Raw genomic sequence first — 24,025 nt, forward strand, 5'->3', positions numbered from 1 at the left:
ATTCATAACCAGATCATGGCCAGACTAACAGTGTGTGTGTCTGTCCGTGTGCGCGTGTGTCGATGGAATATATATGGAATGAATACACGAGTCTTACCCTTATGCGTGTGGACACGCACTCACAGATTAAAGATACATTCTTGTTTAAGGTCCAACGTCCTAAACAATCTACACTCTACAGATTGCGGTAAGACATAGCAACTATCTTACCAGCATAGAAAGAGACGAAAGCTTGAAATTGTGGCAGTATTTCTTGGTCTGAGACAGTACGGTACAGACTGTAAATGTTCGGCTCTGCGAGGGCAGTTTTTTGCGTTAATGTATTCTGTGTATAAGCAAAATGCGATGAACTCATATGTGCACTACTTTAAAACTCTCTGTGCCAGTTGCAACTTCATGAACATGTGCAAACTGACTGATTTTGCAAAAGTCAGGGTGAATTATTCTGTATCTGTTTGGGTCGGGATGTTGACAACGGATGCAGACAATAGAAAAAGAGGGCATAGAGTTAACATGGCCGAGTTAACTATAATTTTTCCCCGATTACGTGCCGACTTTATTTGTTGTGAGATGGAGGCAAAACGCAATGCAGGAGTTCCGTCGGCGAGACGGTTATCCACGTTGTTGTGTATGTGTGTGTACGTGTATAGGGCGGTGGGGGTGTATGTGCGTGTGTAAAGTTACATTGTATTGATTTTTTTTTATGATTTTTTTTTTACAAGATGCCATTGTGTAGCCACTCTCTTGACGACTGGAGAAATTAGTAATTACGTACTCTGTTGCGCTTTATATATATTTTTTTTTTTCATCCAATGTGAGGGAAAAAAAAAACGTGAAAAGACGATTACAATTTTTCAGGTCAGAAAGGTGCTGTGTATTATGTTTAAAGCGGCTTGAATAAAATGGCAAATGGTTTGCCTGTGTGTTATCACAGATGATGAATCAATGTTGATTCAATGAGGATTCTTGCGGAGCAAATGGAAGCAAAGTGCTGCTGATTAGACTCAAAGCATAGCCTGTAATGCATTCATATTGAGTACATTACGTGTAATCGCAGAGAATGGGATTAATGTAGTTCTTGTCATAAATTTATATTAATTATTTGCGAAGATTATGTACTGTCTAATGGGAAGCCACCCTGCAGAAGATTTCTGTCCCCCATGTCAGTGGCTCCCCAACCATTGCCAGTCCACTGCTCATTTGATAAAAGGCCGCACAGCTTTTCTAACTTGCAAATCGGAGTAAACAGAATCTGCCAATAAATGAAAGAAGAAGCTGGAAACAGAAAGTATTAGTCACAAATGACCGGAAGTGCCGCTAATCGCGCAGATGCTGGGCAGCTATGGTTTGGCGTAATCTTCTGTAAATGAAGCTAAGCTAGCAAGCAAAGTTCCTTCTCCGGGGTTCGTGTGGTGCTATCCCCAGAGCAACGTGAAAGAAGCTGTGCAAGGTATGCCGTCAAAAACAAGACAATACAACAAAACTGTTCAATAATTTGAACAAGTGCACCCAAGCGATGACTTGAAAAGCTTGAAAACATGTTGCAGTTTTCACAGTCTGCCCACGTAGATATTAGCCGTTTAGCCGCTAATAACTAATAATTTGAAAAAGGCATGTTTGCTAGTAGCAATGATGCTAACGTCGTATGTTGGCTCATAACTTAAAAAAATATGTATATGTTATCTTACCAAATAGTGTTTTATTTATTTATTTATTTTCAAATTTAGTGTCAAAAGTATCATATGGAAAAACCTTAATCCCATCCTTTCATCTGTTATAAACGTTCCATGTCCAATAACAGCAATAAAGTTCATCCCAAAACCTAATCCTAAATAGACGTAAATCAAAATTTCAAGTAGTGAGCGAAATTAAGTTGGAGACACATACGCCAGCTTGCTTAGTTGGAGATAAAATGAATCATAGGAAGATTCAAAGGTTCCCTCGGCATTCTCAAGAGCAAGCCAGCAAAGTGAGATTAAAAAACAAAACAAAAAAATAAAAGGGTGCCAGTTCAGTGGGACTGTTTGAAGAACGACATCAAACATGGAGAATTATCCTCTAGTGGACTTTACGTTGAGAAGGATGAAGCAATATTAACACTTTGGCCTTCTCGTCATTTCAGCCTACTCCCAATTCTCCCTTTTGGATTCATGTCATCGTCCTTATTTACTTTTTTTCCACATTAATTTTGTTTATTTCCTCCGAGTTTGTCCACTTCAACACCACCCTGACCCTTTCCCTTATCTCGCTTCTGCACCTTTCAGTCTTATTACCGCTTGCATTGCTCTTCATCCTTTCTCCACTTTTCCTCCTTCAGACTTAACATTTACTTTTCTCGCTTCATCCCAAACTCTGACATCATTTTACATTCTCTTTTGTCTCACTTTATTCATTTAAATTTGATTGAATTTACTGAATGACTGTCTCTGGTTTGCAGTTTCCAGAGCAATATGTGTCCAATAAAAATATAAATTATAGAATACTTTCATTAAATACAGTCCATTCGTAAATGCTTTCATTTGAATCACACCGTTGCATTTGAATGGTTAAAGTATTCATGTTTCCATGATAAAAGAATAACTGACCACAACAAGAGTATATGGAAAGCACATTTTATTGATTAAACAACCAAACCTAAACAAGTACTAGAATCTACCGGTAAGTAGAATCTATGAATGGCGAATCAAACAGCATTTGTACTTTCTTGTATGTGCTCTTTCAACCTCGTTTCTACTTAATGGGAGCAATCCAAAATGTAAGATTATAAGCAAGAAATAAAAAAGTTTCCAGAAAAGGGAAAAGTTCAGCCTGAGGGGAAAAGTACTTTTGCACATTTTATACTTATTTATATATTTTTATATATTTAAAAATGAATGTAGGCCGACCAGGCTCATTAAGACCACCAGCACAAACTAGTGAGATCCCAAAAAAATGACCTGGGTAAAAAAAAAAAAATATCTATCCATAAATATAAATAATATTAAAAAATATATATATCATATCTCTGTACAGCATTAAAGCATAAACTCTGGGCTTGTATTTTTCTTTTTCTTTTCTTTTTTTGTATGGTACTTATTCTAAAAGAAAAAGCAGCCTCAATAAGTAGTGTTAAGGAAGGCTGAAGCAAATAAATTCAAGTAAGAATTCAACATCATAATTCATGTCATTACTTGATAGCAAAAGAAAACAGTTCTTTTGTTTGACATTGTTGACATGGTGTCTCATTACACCTTTGCCATTTGTCGTTTCATTTATGACTGTCATGTTTTTTTAAATTTAAATATGAACATTTGTTAATTTTTTTTTCATGAGCAAAAGTAAACTGTTTTTAATATAAATTTTCAGCTAATAAATCTTTTATTTTGTTGATGTTTTTTGGGGCGGTTACTTTTGTGTTTCTAAATCCAAACAGACCATGATCCCTGATTAAAAACATGACAGTGTCATTTACCGAAATTGTGAATGTTTTATCCACTTGTAGATCTATTATTAGATGTGCAGGTCTACCTAATATTATAGGTTGTCATTCTACAACTGTGAATTTTCACTTTCCTTTCCCGCCATGTTTCGCAAATGACTTTGTCTCTTTCATGTCACTGTCACCTTTGTTGCCACGTTTCCCTTCTTCTCCTGCTGTTGGGAGGTTGGGGGTTCTTGATTAGAACTCACACTGCCAAGTTCTCCCACATCGCATCATTGCATTTGATTAGCTCCAGCCCCCCCCCCCCCTTTCAGTAACCCCCCCACTCCCCCATTGTCATCACTGCCTGCACTACAGGAAGCAGCCCACTCATTCGCATGCATGCACAAGACACATTTATGCGCATTGCAAACTCTCTTCACACACCTTTAAACGTGCACCGGCACATGCAATGCCACTCGGTCTCCACATTGACACACAAACAAACACACTCATACACACACGCACAGACTGATGTTGAGGCCGTGTCGGCAGGGAGCCAGCTCACACCAGCATGTTGCTGACAACTTCCTCTCCCTAATGAAGCATTAATAAAGTAGCAGTGGCAAACAGTGGATCAGAGCTGAGCCCACCCTAATACCCCCACCCACCTGCCTCCTGGATGCCCGGGGTTGGATGAGAGTAGAGAGGAGAGGAGAGGATCACAGTAATCGCCCCCATATTCCAAAGCCCTTCTGCCCCACTTTTGAGGAAGACATTATCCTCTCCTTGCTCTTGGTTCTTCTCAGTTGCCAGTCATCTTGTAAGTAAGTCGCATAAACCATCACTGTGAAAAGCTTTGAAGTGTATTTTCTCACCTCATCCAAAATGATGTTTGAAAACTTGAACATACAGTACTTTTGATGAAAATATGTTCAAAGTAGCACCGATGTGTGTCATTTAAATTAAATCTCTGAGGTGGGTCACAATCTGTTCCAGAACACTTCTCCAATTTGTTCCAATTTTGACACAATTTCCCACTCATCGTGACAGCGCTGTATAGCGATTTGATGACACATCATCAGAACAATATCATATGAAGATAATATGATGGGATTGTGATGAGATTCTTTTCCATGCTATGTTTTAAGGGACATTTTAACTTTCTTAACTGTCATATGAGTAAGATGAAGTCATCCACAAATGATAGAAACAGAACAAAGCGAACAACTGGGATCAAATTCATTATTTGAATGTTTGCTATATTTTAGCTGCAAGCTGTTGCTATGTTTACCCTTATGAAATTATTATTATATACATAGTAACTATGGCATAGCCGGTCACCTTCCAGCATGACTCATTTCAGTGGGACAAGACGGACCTCTCTATGTCCGTGTCGGCTTGAGGTTGGACGATACGACCGGTGGCGGACCGATATGTCCTCCCCTTCACGCTCAACCAAAGCATGCTCGGAAGTGTGACGCTTCAGTATCGCTACAATCTACTTGATAAAGGGGATTTATTTGGCGTGGCGGAGGGCAAATCTTGCTCGCTTCCAGACGGGGAAATATATATTTAGCGTGCGTGATGGTTTGCGTGAGTGAATGACGTCATCGCCCCCAAAAATGTGTCTATTTCTTTAGTGCAGAATGACAGGGGGTGTGGCTTGTCAGACACACTGCACTCCCACAAAGGGACACATCTCACCAATGATTACAAAAAAATTCAAAAGTTGACAATTATGACCTCATATCGTTTTGTAAAGTTAACCAAAGGAGATTTTAAGAAGGCTTTTGTAACAACTGTTTTATTGGATCTCATTGAATTGTGGTCATACGACTTTGGCATTTGGTGAACGTCACGTCTAGAAATCTTGCAATCACCATTGATGCCACTGAGTGAAAATGTGGGCTCTCTGATTTACGTGATTTAAACCCGCTGAGTGACAACATTACCGAATTATTTCCATGTAAATGCTCACAATCACTTCATTAGACGAGATTGGGAAATCGTTTATCGAACAGAAAACATCAGAATAATGTCAATCCAAGAATCAGTCGAACGGCAATGGAAATTTGACAAAGGCTGCTTGCTCTCGCTGGACGGCTGGCAACCACTAAAACAGAACCTGTTTGTAAAAGTATATTTAATCATAATTTGGATCACAGAATTCAAAGATGCCCAAATCCTCTATATGTATTAATTTTGTCATTCTCAATTCATTCATTATTCACTGAGATACTAAGAACAAATACAATTTGTCATCATATTTACAATGATAGCCAAAAAAATTAAAAAATAAAAACTTGCTCGTGCATTTCAGCCCTGAGACCAGGGGTGGGCAAACTTTTTGATTGGTGGGCAACAATGGATACTAAAATTTGACAGCGGGGGCCGGAGCAGGAGCAGATGAATGGAGTGCTTTGGTAACGTCACCTCATCGGAGAAAAAAAATACATTTAATTTTAAATGAAAATGAACAAAAACATTGCAACAAAATAGCTGTCGTTGGCACACCACAGTATTTAGAAAATAAAACATTAACAAGGTTTATTCATTTAAATTTTTTCAAGTTCGGCAGGTCGGATTCAAACGTTTTAACGGGCCGCATGTGGCCCCCTGGCCATAGTTTGCCCACACCTGCCTTAGACCAACCAATCTCAAACGATACCTTTCATCCTGACTTTGGAGATGTTGCCTCACCTCAATTGTGCTCAAATGTCATTGCTTTGCATCTTTATCTCGGCAGTCTATCTGTCAGTCTCCTTATCTTCAGTTTTGTCATTACCTTCGCAGTTTCAACGCGCTGAGATTTTCCCCGGTGATAGCGGCTCATTTAATTGGCAGCATGGATCATCTCATTTTGCTCCTTCAAAATTGCCCCTCAATTTCCTCCCTCTATATTTTCTTATATGTGGCTAGGCGATTTGAGTTCCAATATATTTCATTAAAACCAGGGTTTCCTCAACTTTGGCGACCCAATGAAAAAATGTTCTGAAACATGGTGGAAATCTTGTTTTGCATGTACTGTTTACTGCTGAGGCTTACAATGACCTTTTGCGCTGCTCCGCTAGCTTCAGCGAGGTCATTACTTCAGGAACCGAGGATCATCAGTGCTTCATTGTTCCGACCTAATGAGAGTTTTACAGTGGCTGCCATCAAGCGGCCGCTGCTGATGCCTCACAATGACTATATGATTTTCATCAGTCTTCCAAAGTCAGAGTTGCTATTTAATGCTTGATTTGAAAGTTGCTTTTGAATAGTTTTAAATTAGGTCTAGAGTTCCTTTTGAAATGCTGCGGGAATATAAATACAAAAAAAAAAAATGAGGCGAAAGTGTTCGTTCGCAAGTCTTAGTGCTCTCTAAACCTCCAAAGGACTTGACAGGAGCAGAAAATAAAAGGGAGGAAAATGTGTCTTGAGTATGAGGAGAGCGAGAGAGAACGAGTGGGGATATGCTTTGATTAAGAGCAGTCTTCATAGAAGCTCTTTCTTCTTACACATCCATAAAGTATCTCTGCTCACATCTCCGGCTCTTATTAAAAAGACAGTGGTGTCATTTCATCCCGTAGGCAAGAGGCAGGGGATCATGTTTTCAAAAAGAAGCTCTTTTTTTTTTTAAACAGGAGGGACAAGACTACTCCCTCCTCATCTTATGGAAGTGGGGGGTATTTATGTGCATGGATAAATATGACTGGTGTCATCGTTAAATATTTTTTAACTCCAACCTAAACTTCAGCTTTAAAGACAATGCATGGTGTTCTCCGTAATTACAGCCATTTAGAGGCACCACTGGTTTATTTTCTTCCCCCATCTGTTTGTTCACGTGGATGACCCAACTAATAAACTCATTCACCACCAGCCGAGTAAAAAAAACGGATCGTTGACGTCTTTAGCCGTCAATGGTAGTAAATGAGTTAATGAAGGTGGTCTCTATTCAAGGGGAGGCTGCAATTTAAGGAAGCGCACGTGCCCACACACGTGTGTAGGTGTGCATGCGTACATGTGAATTCTCAACACCGTGTATAAATTCCAGCTAGGTTTGTTGCAATACGGAGAATTTCATAAGGTTTTGGAAACGGGGAGTGCTACCGGCATTACTTTTAATGAGAGTACATTCTGTCAAAAGTGACATTCATTAATATGAATTGCTCTGCGGGGTGACAATTGTGTTCCATTTCCTCATGGGGAGCTCATGAGCCCCTCGAACGGCGCCCGTTGGTGGCAGCAAGCATCGGCAGAATTAAAAGTTGCACCAGTGAATCACTCGGCGACAAGTGGCACACGGTTTAATTAGGGTGAAAACAAAGTCCTCCGGGAGAATACCTTTCCCATTTTTCTCTTCTTGCTCTTGGACTCATTTGTGGCAAGGTAAATATTCAATGGGTCCCTTCTCGGCCGGAGCGATTAAAGCGCGCTGGAGCATGGCAGAAAAGCATGTTTGGAATTCAAAGCTCCTAAATCAGAATGAAACACAAAGCTGAGACAGTACGTCCCCTCCGAGGGATGTCAAGTGCTTCGTGACATTCTGAATGACTGAAATGGGCCTTCCGAAGTGCACTCGCCGCCACTTAAATACGATGGACCGTTTGCTATGAAACAGTCCATTGTTACAGTAACAGCGAGTGCCCTCAAGTCCAACTGTTCGGCAGCAGTGCGAGTGATAATCATACAGTTTTGGCCTTAAACTGTTATTTCCCCCTGTCTTTCTCCACCTTCAGTTCTCAAAGACCCGTGCACTGAGGTGACCTGCAGCTACGGCAGCACCTGTGTCCAGTCCACTGACGGCTTGTCGGCTAAATGCATGTGCCCGCTGGGCTGTGAGGGCAAACCGGAGCAGACGGTGTGTGGCAGCGATGGGAAGGACTACCGCAACGAGTGTGAGCTGCATCAGTATGCTTGCAAGCACCACAAGAACATCAGGGTGCAACATCAAGGTCGATGCGGTAAGAGTTTGGACTTTGTCACATTACACTCAACATAAGCCACCCTCCTCGCGCCCGATTGGTCATCTTTCAATGCAGTTCGACTGAAGGGGGAAAATGATATGACACTTTCTTATTTATGTTTTTTCAACAGCCAGCCATCCATTTTCCATACCAAAGGTCCTCATTAGGGTTGCGGGAGAACTGGGCCACATAAAATGATGTTGCAGGCCAGATCTGGCCCCCCGGCCTTGAGTTTGACACCTGCGGTTAGGGCAATCAATGCAGGGGCATACTTGTCACTTGCTAGCGATGTGGAATGATTGAAATGGATAAAACTGTGAAAAGAGCTTGAAGATATATGTGGAACAAATATACAAACAAATACATACAACACACAAAGAAATCTTTTTTTTATTATTATTTATTTCCACGAGCCTCAAACGAATGATAGAATTTTCTTGTGAGCAGGAATTGTTTTGTGTTTCTCTCATTTTGGTTCTTTCTTTTCTTCACTTTATCTACTACCTCCGGCTATTATTTTTTCCGTACTTACAAAGTGCCCCTTCGAATTCTCATTTTTCATTCCTTTTTTTTGTTTTTTTTGTTTCACACCAGCACTCCTGTAGTGTAAACTGTTGTTCCTCTAAGTAGCACTTGTCATTTTCACACGGCCTGCAATGCCCCCCCCCCCCCACACACACACATACTTGTTTTCATCTAGCAATGGTTTACTCCCAAGGCGACCCCCCCCATCACCCCCCCCCCCCCCTTTTGTTGTGAAGAGCCAGATGGAGAGAGAGCACAGCAGTTTCTCTCTCAGAGAAGAGCTTGGTGGTGGGCAGCGAAAGATGGATATGGAGGTCTACAGACAGAAGGCTGGTCGCATAAATCCAACCCGAGTCGGCCCACAGGGATCGGTGCTTCCCGATTTATCCGCGCCGCTAGTTTCTGCAGCAAACAGGCCATTCTTTTTGTAATTACCCTCCTTGCTCGGCTGGAGGAGAGCGGGGAACCTGGAAGCTGTTCTTCTCACTTAATGCGAGGTAATGGTGTTGCTCTCAAGTAATGGCCTGGCTGGCAGTGAGGCGCTGCGTTATGCAGACTCGCCACGTGCGACGCAATAAAAGACTTGTTTGCTTTTCTTCTCAAGCCTCTGCATTGTGCTGCTCGAAAAGTGACTCACACGAGTCACACCGCTCCGTTCTTTGCATTGCTGCTCTTCATATCGCTGCCAACAGTCACTCGGGAACCATTTGCCCTTTTTTCTTTTTCGGGGCTGTTTACTCAATGGGGGGGAGTATTATAACCAATTAATTGCTTGGTGAAGATATGTGAGAAATGATAGCGTGATGAAAAACATGATAAACAAACATTGTTGCTTTTTTCATTTTCCTGCCTGTGGCGTTCCTGGATTATACAACTCGGTGCATTTGCTGTCTTGCGCGAGGCACGGCTGCGTTTTAATGTCACACTGCAACATAAATCCTTTGTCTTGCCTCATTGTAAAAATGTGTCGAGCAGGATAAAGCCCAGAGTCTTGTTTCGATGCGTAACAACTTCCTCTTGCTCATCCACAAACCAATCCCATTATGATCCCGGGCCGATAAGGCCGAACAGGATAGCCTGCGAAGAAGCAGCAGCAATGGGGAGCGAATCAAACTGACTGCCTCTTTTATCTCCTTCCTTGTCTCCTTTACGATCAAGAGCTCACTCGGAGGTGCTCACGGTTGCTAGGCTAAAGATAATATAATATATGTGTAGAGCGGCGGTAATGGAAGAGTTTTCTCCAATTCTCCACTTGCTCAACTCCACTCTTCACCTCTTCCAATCATCTCGCCTGCACCCAGGGATATGCTCTTGTCACGTTGGAAGCAAATTTTGCAATATTTTCAACTTGATTTTCTTCCATTGCCAGTGAATTGTAGCTGACTTGACAGAAACACCAAATGACAAGGGCTTTTTTTTTTATTTTTATTTTTATTTTTTAGTCTGAGCTACCGAAGCAGAGTTTTTAGTTCACAAATCAAGAGCTCATATTCCTTCCTTGGAACAAATCAATGTACTGCAACCAGTTTTACAGGGATGAAGAAATATGAGGATGACATTACCAGTCACCAATGTAAAATGTTATTGAAAACATGATATCAGTCTGTCTGTCTTCATTGGTCGCATCAGGTAACAGCACTTCTCCTCACCTCGGTGGAATCTGCAATATTTGACACGTTGCAAACACTGTATTTTCTTCCTGCCACCTTGCACTCGTAAGTTAACATCCAGGCACGCGTGTCTCCACAGACCCTTGTCAAGACAGTGAAAACAGCGTCAACACAATGTGCCGAGTCGAGGCCATCACCCGCCAGCCGCTGGTCTTCGGCCTGCCCGAGTCGTGCCCCCCGGCTAGCGAGCCGTTATGCGCCAGTGACGGTCAAACCTACCCTAGCGAGTGTGCCATGGGAGCAACGGGCATGCGGAAAGGCATCAAACTCAGGATGATTCACGCGGGACGCTGCAGAGGGCTGGGTAAGCTCCCACTTAACCTTGCACTCTTTCTCTTCCTCCAGTCCGATCCAGGATGCCGTTCCCCTTCACAACTGTCTCATGCACACAGCCATTCACACATCTATTTCTGCTTAATATTTGACGAGGTAGCATTAAGACCTCACCCCAATCTAACCCCTCTCAGTGGTGTAGAGATAAATGGTTCGGAGGCCTTCGGGTCAGTACCATCCAAACATTAGCCGCCTCCAGCCTGATAAGAGCCTTGAGGCTGACTATCAGTGTAAGTAGGACAGGAGGAGGAAACCATAGTTAACGAATATCTGTCAGCTTGTACTGTTTGTCAGATAGCCCTTTGAAGAAAACCAGTTTCCCCGCTGTGTTTTCATCAGAGCCAAGCTCAGGAACAGCGGTGTAAGTTCCGGGCAACGGCGTGGGCAGACTGTAATGCGTGTTGAACATCAAAAAACAAGAACAGACAAAGAGTGACCGTCTCCTTTTTAGAGTTGACTGTGTCAAAGGCTGAGAAACACGTCGAGACTACAAACTGAACGCCGCAACATTCATTGTTCAACTTGATCCCTGTGAATTTAGTAGGAAATGATACAGAAAGCGCGGCATGCTGTTAAGTTTTGTTTTTGTGATTAATTAATTTCTTTTTTTTAGTTTGTTCACCTAATTAATGTTTCAGAATTCACTGAGTAGCGTACAAGTATGTGTGTGCCAACTCATGCCTGTCTTGTAACGCTTTATGCTATGCCTATTTCAAATGAAAGAACAATTCAATTTGAAAAAGCAAACCATGAAATCATACCCCTTAGCAAATTACAAGCTGGTAACTAATCAAAATGACCATTTGGACATGCTATTGCACATCCTTGTAGCCCTCTCGCTCAGATTGAGCAGCAATGTAATTAAGTGTGGCATGACATGCTTTTAAAGAAAGCGAGGAAAGGAATTGGATTGCTGTACAAATATGATCCACGGACCAGCAATGAAATAATTTTGAGGCCTCGTGAGCGTTGCGAGAACAGTGGCCTCAAATGGGATTTTCTCACTTCACCGCTAAATTTGCCATTTAACACGACCAGTTAATCTTTTTCTTCATTTTCCAAGAGAAGTTCTGCTTAGTGAGTCGAAAAGTAATGAGTGTAATAGTTTAGACAGATTAGAGTTGACAGTGTTATGAAACTTTTTTGGGATGTAAAGTTTAACATTAAGCTCTTCATTAGAGGATCCGTGACTACAAGACGACATGACCTAGGAGGAGACGTATATAAACAAGACTTCTCAAATAGTTGTTGGTGAGGCGCACATGTGACCTCATGGAACACCCCCTTTTTTTTCTTTTCCTGTACTAGAAAAAAAGTGTAATTTCACTTCCCCTACAGTAGGTGGCAGTGGTGCTCTAATTGTCAACCGTGTGCCCTGGGCGTATGCACAATGTTTTTAAAGTTATTTGGCAAATTTTGATTTCTTGTTTGGATTACTTTAATGTTAACAAGGATTCAGTGTTATGCAGAGGTGTGACAATTTTATAGACGAGTGTTGCTATTTATTGTTGCGATGGCGAGTTGGCGGGGTGCTTACTATGTTCTTGTTCCTGAGGGCATAACACAAAATAATTGAGCAGCACGGATGTAAACAAAAACATGAATTAAATGTAAGAATTACCGCTGACAAGTAGTTGAACTTTCACTTGAGGGTGCTCAAAAATAGTGTGATATGAAAAAAAATTATATATATTTTTTTTACTAAAACTATACTGTAATACATCTACTTTTAGTGTGTAACTTTACACAAAATGTAAATTGTCAATCAAATCCATTTCCACGGATGCGTGCAACATCCATTATGGAGTAAACATTTTTGAATGGGCTTTGTCGTATTTCTTTAAGTCTTTCGAACGTATAAACTAATTGCTAAAACCATAGCATTTTTCCCATAACTCCTCACAGTATTGACATCCGCATGTGCATTTGTGCACATTTTACGCACATGTGCAAGTATGTATCCTTTTTCTAATCAATATTAACAATATCAATACCATACCATACATGTGTACTTGTTCCAAATAAAATGTCAACATTTCTGTTGTGCAACCATCTCCGATGCTAGCTCTGTCACTCGACTGACTGATTACTAAGGACTATGGATTCCTGTTCCCTTGTCGCAGACGAATGTAAGGAGGAGTGTCGTTTCAACGCCGTGTGTCTGGTAGAGCAGCTGAATACTCGCTGCTCGTGCGATCCCATCGAGTGCGACGGGACCTACAAGCCGGTCTGCGGCAAGGACGGACACACGTACACCAACGACTGCATGCGGCGCAAAGCCGAGTGCCTGGGCAAGACGCACATCTCCGTCAAGCATGCGGGGCCTTGTGGTGAGTGGACCGAAGGGAGGAGGACAAAGTGTCGTTCTTTTCACTTCCTATCGTCGTAAGATTGAGTCACAAATGTCCGAAATGGTTTAATGATGCTGTTGGAAAGGGGGAGGGGCAACTCAAGCCTGTGCCGTCACTTCACTTGTTCATCTTTGACACTCATCCCTCCATCTCCGACGACATGCATGTCTCATTCACCCACGTCCGACTCAGTCTGTCTTTGTCTCGTGTTGCGTGTTGTCTAAAAAAAAAAAAAAAAAAAAAAAGCTGTTCTTTCTTGTTACAGTGCGTCAGTCAGTCTGTCTGTCTGTCTTTGTCCATGTTGGCTGTGTCGTCCTGGCTGTCTGGCTGCAGGTGGAAAGTGGGGTCACCCAAAGGGCGACCTCATCAGATGGATGCTGGGGGGTGAGGCCTTCCGCTTTGCTCCGAGCTGATCGAACAGGAGGGGTCTTGTACCACTGCTCTTCTTCCTGTTTCACTCTTACTGCACTGATATGATCCACGAGGTTGGAGAAGTCGGCCTCTTTTTCTCTTCTATTCCCAGACCGACCCACCCAATTCTTAGTTTTCGTTCTGCATGCTGCAGTGCACGCCAGCCCCTAAAACTCAAAATTATCCAAATAAGCCTTTTCCCCATTTTACAAAAAAAAAAAAAAAATATTGATTAAAAACCCTTGCAGCTGCAGTCCTTTGAAAATGAAAGCCCATCACAGGCGGTTTCACTGCCGCATTCCTTTTTTATGGATGAATCCCCCTTTAATTTCAAACTAGTAAATTCTCTTTTCATTCCAAGGAGATACAAGTGCAACACAGAATTTAATAAAACTGAGCTTAGCCGGGGATAAAATGGCAAAAGGAGTTATCAGCCGGGGAAGAATTTGAGCGGATTTGTTTTTTCTTTATTTTTTTTTTCTAAAGCTCACGTCATTTTCCCAAACAACATTTTCAAGTGCACAGTTAATTTTGCAGCTCTAAAATTGCTACAATTTGCAATTAAAAAGGCATGATTTCCAATACAAGTTGGAAATATTTATTAAATTTATGGTTGAAAAAAGGGATGAAACTCATTTACCAAATGTCCTCTTATGTGATTTGGAATGCATGCAAAAGTCCACAAAATGTCATGTGAGAGAAACTACTGCGTAAAAAAAACCCAAAAAACAACCTGTTATCCAAGTCGCCTTGAAATGTTGAGTTCACCTACACATTTGTTTTGCAGTGCAATTTTGGTATTGTTTTTGTAGTACTAGTATGAACTACAGTACATTTCACTCTATAACCCAATAAATTTATTTTCCGTTGTTATGATTCTGCATAAGAAGATATTCTTATGATGAAAGAAGCTTCAAAAAGCAATTCATTGGCTGCTGAATGTGCAGAAGCCACGCCCCACTCAGCTGTAAACTGCTAAAGACGACGACATAGACCCAGAAAATAGATTCTACTTCATCTTGCCTTTTTATTATGCCTGCACACAACTACATGTTTGAGCCATGAGCTTTTCTATCCTGTGACAACGAGGCACTCGAAAAAGGGCCTCACTCTTCCACACGCAGGCGGCCATGTTGGGCTTTTCTTTTTTTTTTTTTTTCCCCTTGCTCTTCTGCATTCTCTCTATGACTTTGCCGCGCTCAAGTGGTCTTGCCAGCCCGAAAAGAATCTCAAAATTCACGTTAGAGAGTCTTTAAACACCCACTGTTGAAGCTGCTCATTGTTTTTGAATATGTGTCTTCAAAAAGCAAGGACGGTGGATTCTCATGAGGTACTGTCACATTAATTCTAACTCCAAGATATTGTCCCACTTTTTTCTCCTGAAAATTTCATCCATCTACCCTGCGAGCCCACGGGACCAAAGGCCAAATTGGAGCAGATTATTTGTTGAATACATTAAGATGTACATACTTCCTGTTCAGCGTTAGAGCAGAACTGAATAGCAAAGTCGATCCCGGGTAGTCGGCATGAGCAGGCGGCGTCCCTCGTTGTTTGGCTTTAATGAAACAGTAAGAATGACAAGGCCAACACTGATGTGTTTTGTTTTGTGCCTTCCAACAACTCCACCCACATTTTTGTCTCGTTACTCTACTTCCCTCTCAATATCTCCTCTTCCCGAGTGCATCGTGCCGCTCGTTTGTGTGTGTGTGTGTGTGCGCTTTAATGCGTTCTTATTGAAATTTGCATAGTATTCAAAACAGAACACCACAAACGTCAAAGCTTGATTCGGTTTTTTAATTAAACATCAAAAGAGAAGAGCGTAGGAGCCCACCGAGACAGTTAGCGTCGTCAGACTGCCGGTATGCACAGTTGCACACAATATACAGTTGCACTTTTTTTTGTGTCTCGGTCTTGATAGAACTGAGAGCAGATTAGGTTAGTGTCTTTAAAAACAGTGGAGGGATTAGCAGCCTTGGAAAAGGCTCAAGATCCTCGTGTGTGTGTGTGTGCGCGCTCAATCCATAACCCAACGAGCGCCGGCGACACGATGCGATGTGAGGTTTCCTCTGTGATGCTTGCGTCTTGACAGTTCAGCAGCTCTGTCAGCAAATGTCAGCCTAGTGCGCAAACACAATCAGTGCCTCCAGGCCTGAGTTTCATGTCAAAGAGGTAACGTTTGGCTTTGTTTGGCATGCATACTAGGTGATAGCTGCATTTGCTCTTGCTGATGGATGCGTGTCACTCAAGTGTTTTTGTCAATATCAATTCACATTGATATTTTCATTCAACAATTTCATTAGTTTTTGAAAGCAATGTTGTTGTTGTTTTTTTTTTTTTAACATTTGTGCTATGTTACCATAATACATTAATGGCAGCTCGGCCATTGCTTTTGTGATATCTGAACAACAAATTGATTTTACAGTGTTTAGTTCAAGGGATGAAATTGAAAACGAAAAATTGCTGAAATGGATAAAATGAGGATCAATGCTTGCGTTGAAGCTGTTAAATTGGTTAATTCTCTACCAAAATGCTCACCTAGGTTCCATCTTACGAAAAAAATGGAATTTAACCAAAAAAGACACTTTCTCCTTGAGAACACTTTTGTCCTGTCTAGAGGAAGTCAAAATCTGATGTCGCTTAATTTCTTGAATCGCAACGAAAAGAAGACAGAAATTATGGTGTTCGGTCCCAGTGCCCCCTGACATCTTATCTAAAGCCATCAAACGTGGGTTTTACACTGGACAGTGATTTTCAATTAGATCGGCAAATCGGTGCTGTTGTCCGATCCAGCTTCTGCCTCAGCAGCTGGCTAAAGTGAAGCCCTTTCTTCCCCAACAGCAAAAGCTAAGCACAGCGTGTCCCTCCGGTGGGATCGTGCCTTTTCTGTTGCCGGTCCTTCCCTATGGAATGAGCTCCCATTGAATGTTAGCCAAGTCCCCTCTCTGTCCACTTTTAAAACCCATTTGAAGACACATTTTTATTCTTTAGCTCGACTCAACATGAGGCTGTCGCTGTTCTGCTGTTCTTCTGGCATCTATTGTATATATGTTTTAGTTGGTTTTCTAATTTCTTGTTCATTTATGTTAGACCATATAGAAAGCACTTTGTTACAGCTCCATCTGTTGTGAAATATGCGATATAATTGTATATATATATATATATATATATATTATGTTGTATTATATTATCATATAATGAGTTTAGCAAGTCATCATTAAACTTCATGTAATTGAGGAAAACGTCCAAAACTCTTTCTAGCGCGGTCAACAAATATGACAAGGAATATCTAAATTCGATTCTTCATTCCATTGCCGAAGTAAAGTCGGTTTGAGTCTGCAATAAATTGATTGCCAAATGGGAAAGCTTGGTTGAAACGATGCTTCACTTTACGCTAATCTGATGTACTACAAATTCATACACACGGTTTATTTGTCTGCGGAATAAAAAAAGATACTTCACTTTGAAGTCCACATTTTGCACCCCTTGTAATATTTTTTTTAAAGAACCATGTGGCCCAGAGTCTTAAAATATTGGCTTGTTGCAAAACGCCTTCTCCAACGTGTTTGATCTTTCGTAACTACTCTGCTTTCGTCTCCTTCGCTGTGATTTGTCGTGTTAAAATGACTACGCTGATGTTGAGCTTTTGCCAGAGTGCAGTCGAATAATACACCAAGCCAAGTCCAATTGATTAAAGCATCCCAACCACAAAACCTCCGTCCTCGTTCGTCTCATTAGAAGGGGAGACATATCTATTGTGGTTAATTTATGGATAACGGATTGTAATTCCTCACAGATGGCTTTGCTAGTCATTTCCCTGTGCGGAACACAAAAATGAATGTTAGTCTGCGGTAATACAAAGATGCTTTTTTTTTTTCCCCACTCCCGTCCTTACGATGTCAGCACAGCTTGGTTCTGGAAAGTAGACAATGATGGATTGTGACAATTGTTCAGCTGTTCTTAGATGGCCAATTACTCGTCGAGATGTGTTCTCGCAACCTTTATTTTTCTTTGCCTTTCAGTATATCACCATGTCCGAGGGGCAGGAAATTTCTGAGGGATTTTTTTTAAAAATTGATTTAAGACATTTCTTGCAAAGTTTGAATAGGATTTAGGTGAAAGGTGGTTGGAGTTGGACTGGGTAAAGTTACTTACGGTACGTGAGAGGAAGCAAACTCTATACCGACGCGCTAAGCCGAGATCCCGAAAACCTCTCGACAGTGAGACACGCATTCTAACCACTATTCCGCTGGACTGCCAGTCCACGTTACACATTGCAATCCGTTGTAAGTATTGCAACGAATTGTCAAATGATTTATGAATGCTCCATAAAGCCTTGCGGCATTCGAACTGCTTGAGGTTCATAGACGAGTTCACATCCGTTAGCGAGGTTACTCAAGAGCATTCACACGCATGCGAAACAAGCAGACGTTTTGTCATCTTTGATTCCAGATAAGTTCAATAACGGCTCATCGACAACATGTTTCATCATCAGCCTGTTAATATGGAAGATGACGAGTGTCTGAATTTGGCAGAAAAGATCCAGTAAGTGGGCCACGTCCCCGCAGCGCACCGGGCATTAACAATCCAAATGGCTCAGTGGGTCCCCGACGTGTCATTGTACCTGCGTGCAATGTACTCTGCCTAATGTGCTTTTTTTGGCTCTTGTCTGTACCGCCCGCAGCTTGGGGGAAGGATATTTGGATCTGCAGCATGTCACTGTGCGTCAAAGACATGCCTTCATTGGCATTTAGAGCTGCTGCTGCTGCTGCCTCCATTCTGACGAATGCATGATGAATAAATTCGCAGTGTAAACAAAGAAACGTCGTTCCCTCACTTTTTGCGGGTGACGTGTTCTTTTTGTTCTTCGTCATCTTGTTGTTCTTCTTGTTCGTCGTTGTCGTCATCTTCTTTGTCGTCTCTTCTCTCTTCTTTTAAAGGTGACAAATTTAGTTTGGCTTTACAGAATAGCAACAACACAAATTTTCAAAGGCACGTTAATCCGGCAGGATTGTAAAACAGATTTTAAGATAGTTATTTTCATGCTTATTTGCTGTCGGAGGCAGAGCTCACAATTTCACAGTGCAGTTGTTTACTTTCCGGCTTGCATCGGGTTCCTTTTATGGGGGCACTCTGAATAACCAAACGGCACACACATTTGAACAACGTTGTGAGTTTCTAAAAAGAAAGTTGTTTAAAAGTGTTGCTCGGTTATTCAGAGCGCAATAAAAACAGGGCGCCGGTGCGCACACTAGGTGCTCCAACTGGGGACACGGTGCGCCAGTGCCATCAGGCAGTCCAGATGGAATCAGTTCAAGCACGAGCTGCTGATTGGTTTAGAGTATTGGCGGCATTTGGGAATTAATGAAATGCTCTCTAAACACACACTGTCAGAGTAGTGTACGGGCAACAAAATGAATTCCAGAACAATACCTTAATGTTAATTTCTTGACTGGTCCAACTTAGAAGGAAGAAAAATAGCAAGGAAACCCGCAAAAGTGCGAGCTTAAACTGCTATCGATGAAGTTATGGTCACAAATGAAAATCTGCAGTCGAGGAATCTGCAAGCCGAACCGTAAAGTACTCCAGGGGGGGGGGCGGAAAATGCACCTTGGAGGCTGACCAGTGTTTTTTCAAGAATTGTATTTATTTTTTTATTTCAAATTGTGTCTGAGAAGAAAATGTATTTTACATGCAAGTTTGCCGTTTTGAGATGCTCGCACCCGCTATGCCACAGCCTATCTAGAAGGTGACCTATGTCAAATCCTGATGAAATGGTCTTCATTTGTAACCAAGAGTCATCCCTTGAGGGTTTGACTCCCAAGCAATTGCTGAGCTTTGCGAGCGTACATAAATCAGCTTGAGTGCTGTTTTTCCTAATCAAGTTAATTTGAGGAAGTGCGCTGGGAAGCAGATTGACAGCAGGCAGACTGTCAGTCCACTTAACGTGGGCTTCGGGCGATTCCCCGCAGGCAGAAATTGTCGAGATTATTTGGGTCAGCAGGGTGCCAGAATTGATTTGAGGTTGCTGCATGCCGCTGGGCTGTGATGAAATCAAGCAAAGCCACACATTTGCAAATTTGGTTTAATTTGATTGCACTTTTAGTCTTTTCTTCTCCGAACACTTTGTCGACTTTGGTTGGTAAGGCAATTAATGACATCAATTTTGATGTGACTCATGATAAAACTTCTCAACTGAAGTGAAAATGTTTGTGTGATTTTCTAAGAATTACAGAAGCAAAGATAAGAAGAATTGCGTTTTCCTCGTCACCACACAGCAAAAAGTCCCGCGTTGAATTGACACCCAACTGTGACCACAAAACGTTTTTCGCGGCTCCGTTGATGTGAAAACTGAAAAATGTAGGTCAAGCCTCAACGTTTCTACTTTACACCTACGTGCATATTATCTTGTCGGAATGTTTTTTTTTTTTGTATAACTAACTGCCCTTGCACGGCATGTTCTTTGTGAAATTTTCAACTCAGACACATTTCACTGTACGCAATGCTGTACTCCGCAGCATTATTTAAAAGCTGTTTTACGTAGTCAAATGTGAGACTTGCCTAGTAGAATTGAATGACTGGTTTAACTTTTCCAAATTATAGGAAATGTGTGACAGGTGTTGGGAAACATGCCACTGTGCCTAGTTCCTCGTCACTGCTCCAATCAACCCCAAGACTGGATGATCAGAATATATTTAATTAACATGGCCAGAAAATAAATAAATAAAAAAATCAACTACAACAGGAGTGGTTAGTCATAAATAAGTCTTACTTCCGCCTGTGTCATTCTGTCATCGCCCAATATGACAATTGGCTGTCGGAGTGCATACATTGTGGAATGTACTATTATACAAAGACGGAAATAAACAATAAACTAAAGTAAAAATAATTTAAATGTATAAGACCCAAACTTTAACACAGCAGTTTTTGCTGGGAAGTCTCTTCGTCTCATCTGTGAGTAAAAATGACTTGGTGGGCCCAAATAACTTTTGTATGAATGTCAGTCTTTCTTATGACAAGAGAGGAGGAGAAAAATGATGCCGACTCGTCTCTCTCAAAATAAAAAAAGTGCCAGTGTTAAGACGGAGTTTAATTACATCTCGACAGTGTTAGTTTTAACTCTGTAAAATAACTCCTACGCTGGACACAATTTAAATACTAAAATGACTCTTCGGGAGTTAAAATCACCTTTCAAAAATTGAACCCTAAAATTTTAACTCCAATTTTTGCTGTGCAGGCAGAATTCATTGGACAAAATCAAAACGGCTCTATTGGCCCATCTAAAAATCTTCTCCCTATGAAACTACTCTCTATTAAACTCAAAATGCACCATGGCCTTAGTCGAGAGGCACCCTTGCCCCTCATAAGTATTCAGGAGTGTTCGACAGACACAGCCCACAGGGTATGTCTTCTCGTTTATGTTAATAGAGCCTTTTCCTCCACTGATATCACGCACGAATGTCTTTTAATGCAAAAAGGGGACGAGGGATTTCGATGAAAGGCTGGCAAGTTAAAAGAAAAAAACAGACAAGGTGGCGTTTGGTGTGGATTGGCTGTGTCCCGTTGGAACGCTGGCTTGTAATGTGCTTGTAAGTTCTTCCTCTCAGCCAGTTGGCCGCCGCAAGCGTCACCTGGCCTGCGCCAATTCCACGCACTGCCTAATACGAACAGAAACCATTTGAATTGCATCTGGACCCTCAGGGTTGAGGTTGGACTCCAATTACCTATGCATGAATTGAGCAGCACTCACCTAAATATTTCCCCCAGCGATTTGCCGACATGTTACAGGAGTTTAATGGGACTGCACTATCCCCACTTGCCTGGTTTTCGGGTTTTAGAACTTGAATGGTGGGGTTCACACTTTGCAGTTATTTAGAACTGGAATTTCCCAAGTGCAGTTCCAAGGTCAGGTTGTCTTCATCGTAAAACCTTGCTGGCCACTCGTGCAAGTGTGCAAGTTCGTAAGTTAACAGCAGTATGGCGAAAATACAGTGAAACTAGTCTGTCATCTCACGTGAAGTTTTTAAATGATATAACCCGAGCATCTGAATTTTGAGGCTTCACTGACTTGCCATTTTGGATTCAAATGAATGCGACGCATATATATTGTAAAGACCTTAACTTGTGTGGCGGTGCTAAATGTGGACCAGAAGTTTTTATCAATGTCCTCGCTTTCCATCACTGTCACGTTGGAGCGATGCTTGAGCCTGTGGAGCGGCAACAACAATGCCTTGGCTCAACTGCCAAAGTATTTGGCTGTGCAGATGTTCCCATTCAGCTGTCACTTTCATGAATAAATAACTTGCTGCTTTGGTTCATTCCGGAACAGAAACACACATACATGGATGAGGTGTTGGATTTAAGGGTTTGGAAGAGGGGAAATATTAAGAATTGCCATCCCACAGGACCATGTTGTGAACAATCACAAAGCTTCTGCTTCCATCCGAGTGAAAAAGGAAATAAATCTTCAATTTCCGACTGCGCAGCACCAATTTTTTACACTTGGGAATAGTCGTCGTCTTTTTTTTTTCATTTTTTTTTTTGTCCCTTACACGCTCTCACATTAATAAATCAGGCGAAAATCTTGCCCCTAGGAGGTGGTAGTGTGATAAAAACAGTTTGGGATAGAAATACTTTTTTATCTTTTTTTTTTTTTACATGAGAGACAAAGGCGTTATCGCAGGCTGCGGTTGCTAGCGACTTTGGCTGCTGAACTTTTGCACAGGCCCAAGTTAAGCTTAAGCTTGCACGCTTTGAAAAGGCTTGCGAAACAGTCATTCCTTTTCATAACTAGCCTGAATTCAACTTGTGCTAAACAGCTTGCGTGTTCATGTGCACCTTCGGTCTCTCATAATTTGTTAGCCAGTACGCCATCTCAGAAACACCCCCCCAAAAAAAACAGATTGTCTGGAGACATTGACGTTTATTTCATAGACTCTTCGTTAAAAAGAGAATAGCATGCTCATTGTGTCTGTCAGTTGTTAATTTAATGTTGCTAGCAGACTCCCAATGTGACACAAATTAATCATAAGATTCCAACCATGCTACAAGAATGATGCTATTTAATCCCTTCATGGTCACGCCAATGTTACCCTCCAACAAAAGCAGCGGAGAATAAATAGACTTCAAATGAAGACCTTAGTCGCTCCGTGGCTTCACTGGCAATTTTTCATCAAGATTTATTTGCTGCTCTGACCTGCAGACACTCCACATTTGGCAGAGAGGTCCATCCTTCATGGCTGAAGGCTCTGATGAAAGTCGCCTCTCGCGTACTTTGGATGCAGAAGTGCACGCCAGCCCGCCGTCAGACCTCAATCTAATACTTCCATTGACTCGTAAGCTTTTAAAGAATTGATTGAGTCAGGTCGGCAAGGCCCCGCTCAAACGACTGTTCGGCTTTTCCGCTCTCCTGATCAACTCAGGTCGCGTCTGCTCCGCCTACACCCATCTTCCAAGAACTGTCGGTGCCGAATCCAGCCTTCGTTTTAATGAAGCCGTGCTGGAGTGCGAGCGGAGAGACTGGCGCAGAGACGTCCCTGTGATGTTCGCATTTCATATCTGCCTCTGCCCGGGAGCTTGCCGTTTTTAAATTATTAAGCAGAGCCCTCTTTCTTCTTTCTTTTCCTCGTTATTATTATTTTTTTTTTTATTTCTGTCTGTTCTCTATATGTTTTAATCTCTTTGGCTGAAGCCATGGCTCTTGCTGAGATGCAAATGGCAGTCTTTGAAGGGGCACACTGGTAATGTCAATTAATCCTGACGTTAACTTGGTTGCGCAATCATTGTTTGGAGGCTTTTTCATCTCTTCTGTGCCAAATGGCAGCATTTTTTTTGCGGGGGGGGGCTTGCCTGTTCTCTATGCCACCAGTTTGAGTAGACTCCTCAAAGATTCAGGATATATCAGGGCAGGCAGAAAAGGAATGACAGGAACATGAAGCACCAGAGAAAACTGTAGTATTGCATAGTCACATTTCCCCAGTTCCAAATTGTCACCCTTTGCCGGTTCTCAACCAAGACCGTTCTCCAACCTCTGACTGAACTCACCAAACCGCATCACCGTTCCATAATAACGTTGTGTCTTTTGGATTGTTGGCCTTCAGATCTCCACACGCCGAGCCCCTGCTTGGATAAGGTGTGCCATCACGGCGCGGTGTGCGTGGTCAAAAACGATGAGCCCGTGTGTGAATGCCTGGAAGCCTGCCCGCAAACGTCAGACCCGGTTTGCGGTTCTGACGGCAGCAGTTACGGCAGCCCCTGTGAGATGCGAGCGATGGGCTGCGCTCTACAGAAAGCCATCCACATCCAGCATAAAGGACCCTGTGGTGAGTATCTGCTTGTTAAAAATCATGCTTGGACCTCATTCAGAGGCTCAGACACTCACACATTATG

The 24,025-nt window shown here is 41.9% G+C and overlaps 1 protein-coding gene across 5 annotated transcripts in view; it reads left to right on the forward strand.

The window, feature by feature from the left end:
* Positions 1-24,025, forward strand: part of agrn (agrin) — a 213,450-nt gene that overhangs the window by 112,401 nt on the left and 77,024 nt on the right. For all 5 annotated transcript variants that reach the window (XM_088289716.1, XM_088289720.1, XM_088289718.1 and 2 more), the window contains 4 exons: positions 8,122-8,346; positions 10,624-10,848; positions 13,001-13,207; positions 23,737-23,958. In XM_088289716.1, the coding sequence (XP_088145842.1) occupies positions 8,122-8,346; positions 10,624-10,848; positions 13,001-13,207; positions 23,737-23,958 (879 nt within the window). The remainder of the gene's footprint in view (positions 1-8,121; positions 8,347-10,623; positions 10,849-13,000; positions 13,208-23,736; positions 23,959-24,025) is intronic.

This window comes from Idiotropiscis lumnitzeri, chromosome 3, assembly GCF_059441095.1.
Source record: "Idiotropiscis lumnitzeri isolate Australia: NSW breed Sydney's pygmy pipehorse chromosome 3, RoL_Ilum_1.0, whole genome shotgun sequence".
Taxonomy (NCBI): Eukaryota; Metazoa; Chordata; class Actinopteri; order Syngnathiformes; family Syngnathidae; genus Idiotropiscis; species Idiotropiscis lumnitzeri.